The sequence below is a fragment of the Mirounga leonina genome, unplaced genomic scaffold (genome assembly GCF_011800145.1).
Source record: "Mirounga leonina isolate KUSES-001 unplaced genomic scaffold, KU_Mleo_1.0 Mir_173, whole genome shotgun sequence".
Lineage (NCBI taxonomy): Eukaryota > Metazoa > Chordata > Mammalia > Carnivora > Phocidae > Mirounga > Mirounga leonina.
Window position 1 is genome coordinate 2343473 of NW_023270447.1, and position 7844 is coordinate 2351316.

Genomic DNA, 7844 nt, shown 5'->3' on the forward strand with positions numbered 1-7844 from the left:
CCAGGCAAATGCTGATCTGCTTTCTGACACTCTAGGTTAGCTAGCAGCTTCTAGAATTTTGTATAAATGGAATTATTCTATATGTACCCTTTTTTATCGGGCTTCTTTGACTCAGCACATTTTCCTATTACTGATGGAAAAAATGGAGCCTTGATGAGGAAACACAAGTAGTCAGCAATCATAGAACAGCAGAAGCATTGCAGGTGTCGTGGCTCTGAGCCTAATATGCTCTCTGCAACACTTCGTTCACTCATCACTCACTCATTCATTCACCAGAGAGTAATTGGGCGCCTGGGTGGGCTAAGCCCTGGAGCCAGGAGTTAGAATCATAATGGTGCACAAAGCAGGCATAGTCCCTACCCTCATGAGATTGCACTTCATTCATTCGTTCATTCATTCATTCATTCATTCACCTGCTTAACAAATATTCACTGCACATCCATAGAAAACTCTGTTTGAACTTGGCACTGCCCCACCACCTCCTACACCACCCTGATGCTCATTAACCATCCTCCTATCTGCCACTTTGAGCTGGACAGGGGGGTGATGCAGGCAGAGATCATTAGAGGTGAGTTCTGTCCTCCAGGACCATCTAGAGCAGAAGGAAAAGCTATAAGATACTATCCTGTACTGTGAAAGCTTACGAGATTGCTTAAGAGGTAAGGCTGATCCTGCAGAAGGTGGCATTCCAAACTGAGTGCAAATGTGAGTGATCCAGGCAGGGAGGCCAGGGGCTCAGGGGAGGTGGGGGGCTCTCCAAGCTGGACTGGCCAGAGCAGGCTCCTCAGACAGGACGGGACCTGAGTAGTCCCCTGATGAACAGGGAGAAGTAGAAGAGACAGAGAGAAGGGGAGGTGTATCAGGCAGGAGCAAAACAGTGACAAAGATGTAGTGGCAGGGCCGGGGAAGAGCTGATCAGGAGGACAGTGAGCTGAGAATTCCTCCTGGGGAAGTGGGAGGCCACAAAAACATGCATTCTGCCCACAAGTACGTTACATTGCCTTTCTGTGCGGAGCGGAGGGGAGGGGTAGCAGGGAGGGTAATCACTGACATTTCTGTAGTAATTTACAATTTACAAAGTGCTCTCACTGTTATTATCTTATTTACTCAGTATAATCTTTGAGGTAGGAATCACCATTATTTTTCCCATTTTACAGATCAGAAAATGGAGGCTCATAAAAACCCAACGATTTGCTCAAAAATAAACAGCTCCTAAGTGTTGGGGCAGAGCTTCAAACAAGGACTCTTGTCCCCAAGACCAGTCCTCCTTTCCCTATGTCTATAATTATCAACATTTAAATGGGGCCCATGGAGCATGCTTCTATAGACCACAGAACACGTTATTTGAACTTGTCATTGTCCCACCACTTCCCACACCACGTGACCCTTTTCTGCCACCTTCCTGTCTGCCACTATGAGCTGGGGATGGACGTGACAAAGAGGAGATCAGGAGGAGGGAGAAGGGAAATGGCCTGGCTTCCAGGAGAGGAAGTTGGTTATTTGGCCAAGGAAGCTCTCCCCAGTCCCCACATGCCTTCTGCTTCTGGATCCAGAGAAGCCTCCTAATAAGGGCCCACTCTAGTCTCAGAAGTGGTTCCCAAGCCCTTGCCCCAGAGGTCCTGGATGGCACCCCTTTTTCTCAGCCTGGAGAAAATGGGATGCAGTTCACCCCAAGAAGGAGATAAGCAGGAGCACACCCAGGGCCAGGACCTCAAAGGGGAAAATACAGCTCTGATGTCACAAGATGGGTACAGAGTGGGAGTCCAGGTCCCATATCTATGTGGCAGCCAAGTGCCCCAGGACAAGCCCCCTAATTCATCACATGGGTCACTGTGAAGGAAGAGCTAACGTTTCTCCAGGGCTTATCGTTTGCCGAGCCAGGACTCCAACTCACATCTACTGGTTCCCATCTCAGAGGTCCTAACCACTTCTCCATCCTGCCTTCAACTAGCCTACTGCTCACCAGGGGCCAGCACCTGTCACTGAGGGCCAGCATCTGACATGGCCCATGGGGGGCACATCCTCCCCCGCTCCACAGCCAAGGAAGTGGCAGCTTAGTGCAATCAGGTGGCTTGCAAAGGCCACACACTCCTAAGAGATAGGGCAAGGGCTCAACCAGCCCCGACCACCCAGACCTGAACTCCGCTCCTGAACTGAGGAAAGAGCACATGGGACTGACCAAGCACCCCCACTTCCGTGGCTCGGCCCACAGCTCCCCACAAGGCCTCAGCTTCCACTCAGGGGTCCCACGGTCTAGCAGGAAAGGCCCTGGTCCGGGAAGCAGGCTCAGCTCAACCTCTGTACCACTAGTGGGACCTTGGGAAGGCCACTTGGCCCCTGTGACTTGGCTTCCCTCTCTGTAAAACGGAAATAACATTTTCCAACCTCACAGGATGATTATCATTCAATGAGACACACAAATGTGGAATCACTTCAAAAAGACTACAACACCGTACACCGCAAGGTATCCTTATATGTGAGACTCCAAGGTCATGATCACCAGATTTTACCTCTGTCCCACCCACACCCCCAGCCTTCCTGGCCTCAGTGTTCTTAGGTTGAAACTGAAGCTTGGGGCGCCTGGGTGGCTCAGTTGGTTAAGCGACTGCCTTAGGCTCAGGTCATGATCCTGGAGTCCCCGGATCGAGTCCCGCGTTGGGCTCCCTGCTCAGCGGGGAGTCTGCTTCTCCCTCTCCCGCTCCCCCCTCTTATGCTCGCTCGCTCTCTCATCCTCTCTCTCAAATAAATTTAAAAAAATCTTAAAAAAAAATTATAAAAAAAAAAAAAAGAAAAAAGAAACTGAAGCTTGAGTGGCCCTGGGGAAGGAAAATCAATCTGTGTTTGTGGATATCCAAGTCCACTGGGTGCACTCTCCTTAACCCCGCCCCTAATTCACACACACTTTACCTACTTCTTACCTGCCTAAAATGACTTTTAAAAATGGAATCATTCTTGGGGCACCTGAGTGGCTCATTTGGTTAAGTGTCTGACTCTTTTTTTTTTTTTAAAGATTTTATTTATTTATTTGAGAGAGAGAGAATGAGAGAGAGCATGAGAAGGAGGAGGGTCAGAGGGAGAAGCAGACTCCCTGCCGAGCAGGGAGCCCGATGTGGGACTCGATCCTGGGACTCCAGGATCATGACCTGAGCTGAAGGCAGTCGCTTAACCAACTGAGCCACCCAGGCACCCCAAGTGTCTGACTCTTGATTTTGGCTCAGGTCATGATCTCGGGGTCATGGGATTGAGCCCCACATTGGGCTCCACCCTTAGCAGGGAGTCTGCTTGAGATTCTCTCTCTCCCTCTGCCCCTCCCCCACCTCTCTCTCTCTCTTTCTCTCAAATAAGTAAATCTTTTTTAAAAATTTATAAATAAATAAATAAGAAGTCATTCCCCACAAACATCTTAGACATATGCCAAAAAAAATACCAATGGCTGTTGTCTTCTAAAATCCCTATTACATGAAGAATTTGGCAAAAACAATAGCTATGATTTAATGATCTTTCCAACAGATACAGCATTTTACATACGCTATCCCATTTGATGTCGCCTCCAAACAACCCTGGCAGTTACTTGCAGAGGAGGGCCCAGGACCAGATGGCTGGCGCGCACTACCACAGAGGGTCTGTCGGTTGGCCGCCCACCTCCGTCCTCTTGCTCTCCCTCCCAGCAGAATCAGCTGGGTTCTTGCCTACACCCTGCCTCACCACTTGGCCCAAGAGCAATGGCGGAGGTGATGAGAAGTGTTTGCACCCTAAGAGAAAGAAGCTGGCTGAGGGGACATGGGAAAGTGTGGGGAGAACTGAGGGACTTCATTCAAATAAAAAATTACCTGCTTTTTTTTTTTAAGATTTATTTATTTATTTGTCAGAGAGAGAGAGCAAGCACAAGCAGGGGGAGCTGCAGGCAGAAGGAGAAGCAGGCTCCCCTCTGAGCAAGGAGCCTGATGTAGGACTCAATCCCAGGACCCTGGGATCATGACCCAAGCCAAAAGCAGACGCCTAACCCACTGGGCCGCCCAGGCATCCCAAACTACCTACTTTGTTATTAAGAAATATTAACTTCCTCTTTCATTATGGCCTCTCTCTGCTGTTGTGCAGGGAGACCCTGTTTTGCTGGAGGAAGAGTTGTCCTCTCAGCCAGGCTCCTTCTTTGCGATCTCCCCTAGTGATTAGTGGAGGCAAGCTAAGGGGGTGCAGGTGGCTTTCGAGGGAAGAATGGTGCCCAAGCAGCCACGAGGTTCCTTCCCCAGCTAAAAGTAAGTCATTTTTTAACCCGTTGGTATATCTCACCTCAATGATCCAGAGCCCACTGTAGCCCATCCTGGCTCCTGCATGATGACCTTCCTCCTCTCCACAGTTCGCTGCAGGCCAGGAAGACTGAGGGTCTTCATGCTGCTTTCCTGACTCCCTTAGGATGGATGTGTGTGGCTGGAAAGAAATGGAGGTTGCTCTGGTCAATTTTGATAACTCAGATGAAACCCAGGAAGAGCCAGGCTATGCCACAGACTTTGACCCAACCAACCCAAAAGGCCGGCCTGGGAGCAGCCCCTTCTCCAACTGGAAGATCCTCATCGGTGACAGCACCAACCATGAGACGGCCTTCTCCAAGCTCCCAGGAGACTATGTCGATTCCCCTGGGTCTGAACCAGTGGTCCTGAATGAAGGAAACCAGCGGGTGATCATCAACATTGCTGGGCTGAGATTTGAGACCCAGCTCAGAACCCTCAATCAGTTCCCTGAGACCCTCCTGGGAGACCGGGAGAAAAGGATGCAGTTCTTCGATTCCATGAGAAATGAGTATTTTTTTGACAGGAACCGGCCCAGTTTTGATGGAATCCTGTATTATTACCAATCAGGTGGGAAAATCCGGCGCCCTGCCAGTGTCCCCATCGATGTCTTTGCTGATGAAATCTCCTTCTATGAACTGGGGATCGAGGCCATGGACCAGTTCTGGGAGGATGAAGGCTTCATCAAAGACCCTGAAACGCTGCTCCCCACCAATGACTTCCACCGGCAGTTCTGGCTGCTCTTCGAGTACCCAGAGAGCTCCAGTGCTGCCCGGGGCGTGGCCGTGGTCTCTGTGCTGGTTGTGGTCATCTCCATCACCATCTTCTGCCTGGAAACACTACCGGAGTTCCGGGAGGAGAGGGAGCTAAAGGTGGTGAGAGACCCCAGCCTCAACACAAGTAAGTCAGTCCTCTCCCACACCATGTTCACTGACCCTTTCTTCATGGTCGAGTCCACCTGCATCATGTGGTTCACCTTCGAACTGGTGCTCCGGTTTGTGGTCTGTCCCAGCAAGACCGACTTCTTCAGGAACGTCATGAACATCATCGATATCATCTCCATCATCCCCTACTTTGCAACCCTCATCACGGAGCTGGTCCAGGAGACAGAGCCCAGCACCCAACAGAACATGTCCCTGGCCATCCTGAGGGTCATCCGGCTGGTGCGAGTCTTCCGCATCTTCAAGCTCTCCCGGCACTCCAAGGGGCTGCAGATACTGGGCCAGACGCTGAAGGCTTCCATGCGGGAGCTGGGGCTGCTTATCTTCTTCCTCTTCATTGGGGTAATCCTCTTTTCTAGTGCCATCTACTTTGCCGAGGTGGATGAGCCAGAGTCCCATTTCTCTAGCATTCCTGATGGCTTCTGGTGGGCAGTAGTCACCATGACAACTGTGGGCTATGGTGACATGTGCCCAACCACCCCCGGGGGGAAGATTGTGGGCACTCTGTGCGCCATTGCAGGGGTCCTTACCATTGCCCTCCCTGTGCCTGTCATCGTCTCCAACTTTAACTACTTCTACCATCGGGAAACCGAGAATGAGGAGAAGCAAAACCTCCCAGGTGAAATTCACAAAATCCTTAACAGTGTTGGCTCAAAAATGGGCAGCACAGACTCTCTTAGTAAGACCAACGGTGCCTGCTCCACAGAGAGGTCCAGGAAGTGACCTGTCCAGGGCTACTTGCTCCCTGAGTCTCCCTGTCTGTGTTTCTTTGTCTCTCTCCGTTTTTCTCTATGTGTCTCTCTGTCTCTCCCCTTCTCTCTCTCTGTCTCTGTCCCCACGCCCACAGCTTCTCTCTCGCCCTCCCCTCCCTGCCTCTTGCTCTCTGTTTTTCCAGAGTGGAGTTTATCCTTTGTGAATAGCAGGCCATCTTGGACTGCAAGCTGTTTGAATAAACCCATACTTCTGCTGCTTTTTCTAAGCTGTTTTTTCTCAACCAATGATCAGATCAAGAGTTCATTCTCCTTTCCTGTGAGGAGTCCTTCTGGTCCTTGCCTGTGGTCCCCAAGATCAGCAGTACTGGCATTACCTGGGAGCAAGGAAATGCAGAATCTGAGCCCACCACAGACCTACTGAACCAGAATTCTCATTTTAACAAGATCCTAAGTGATTCATTTCCACATTAAAGATGAAGAAGCACTGGCTTTGGTCTTCCCAAGAGGAGGCATATTAAAAGGCTGGGGAATGCTGTGAGCAATGAGTAGGAGCTGCAGGTTGTTTAATAATAATATCTTACACTTGTGTCACGTTGCATAAATTTTCCAAAGCACTTTCACCAACAGTATCTCACCACATCTCAAAATAACCAGTAGAACAGATTTGGTTATTATTCTTACATTGTAGATGAACAAACCCAAGGACAGCGACTTACCCAGAAACAGTGACACAGTCGATGCTGGAACCCACACCTACCTACTGGTCTAGTGCTCTTTCTGCTTGTGGATGCTCTGGAATTAGAGGGAGAAGGATGCAAGGGCTCTGTCTTTCAGAGGATCCAGGCAGCAAACCTCTGGGCAGGAACACTCTTTCCTGGGGACTCCAGCATCTCCATGCATCCTGGGAAGACAGAGCCTGCCTGGCCCCTTGCTCCTCAGTCCTTTCCTTGGGCAGTGGGCAAGCAGAAACACTCTCAGGTGCTTTTTACCGGGCCCATCTCTGAGTTTATGCACAGGCTGGTGATCCTGAGTGTGGGAAGTGTGTGCACCACGGCCTCAGAGCACTGCCTCAGGAAAATAGACCTATCCACCTGCCTCGAGGTTCAGCTCCCACTGAGTCATGAGGAATTGACTAGTAGCCTGTACGGGCAGCTTGGCAGGGAGCAGCAGGGCCCTAAGACATGTGCCCAGATTCTAGGCCCACCCAAGGAGGGTGGTTGTGGCAGGCTCACCTGAGAAACTGCCCTCTTGGGAGTGGGTCCTGCGCAGCCCACTACACTCCCAGGATGAGGGAGTGGAGTTGGAATTCCCCAAAAGGCAGAGAAAGAAGTTTTTACTCTGTTCCCCCCAGCCCACCCCCATTCATCCCCTCAAGGAAGGAGGCCTGCGCCTTCCTCTGACCCGGTACCCAAGTCTGGCCATACCTCAAAGGTGAGTCAGTGTAAGAACTCTGGGCCTCTGGGCCGCAGGTCACTGCCCAGCTCCACTTCACACAGCCCAAACCACACAATCCACAACACCTAATCCTGGAACACACCCAGCTCCACACAACCCTGCAAGACACAGAGCTACAGCCACAGACCCCGCCACACATCTTCCACTCCATGACAGCCTAACGAATGCCCCCGTGTGAGAGAAAGCTGCTTCTCTTCCTTCTTGTTGTCCTGAGTGCATGCCCTAAGAAGCTGGACTTAGTTATCCTTAAGGTCCCTTCCTGCTCTAAAAACCCCAATCTCCTTCTTGTACTTTAGCCTCAAGCTCTCACTTAGCACAGAGTCACATAGAGCCTGGGCTTTACATAAGACATCACTGCCTTAAGACCTGGGCAAGCAGGACTCCTGTTCCAGGCCTGAGCCTCAGGGTTCTAGGCTTTGGAGTGCCTTCCTCACAATTTTCTAAGTTCC

At 50.7% G+C, this 7844-nt stretch overlaps 1 protein-coding gene across 1 annotated transcript; it reads left to right on the forward strand.

Annotated features, from left to right (window-relative positions):
• The first annotated feature begins 4414 nt into the window (after positions 1-4414).
• KCNA10 (potassium voltage-gated channel subfamily A member 10) lies at positions 4415-5950 on the forward strand. The gene has a single exon (XM_035020122.1). It carries the CDS (start codon positions 4415-4417, stop codon positions 5948-5950), a length of 1536 nt encoding a protein of 511 aa, XP_034876013.1.
• The last annotated feature ends 1894 nt before the right edge of the window (positions 5951-7844 follow it).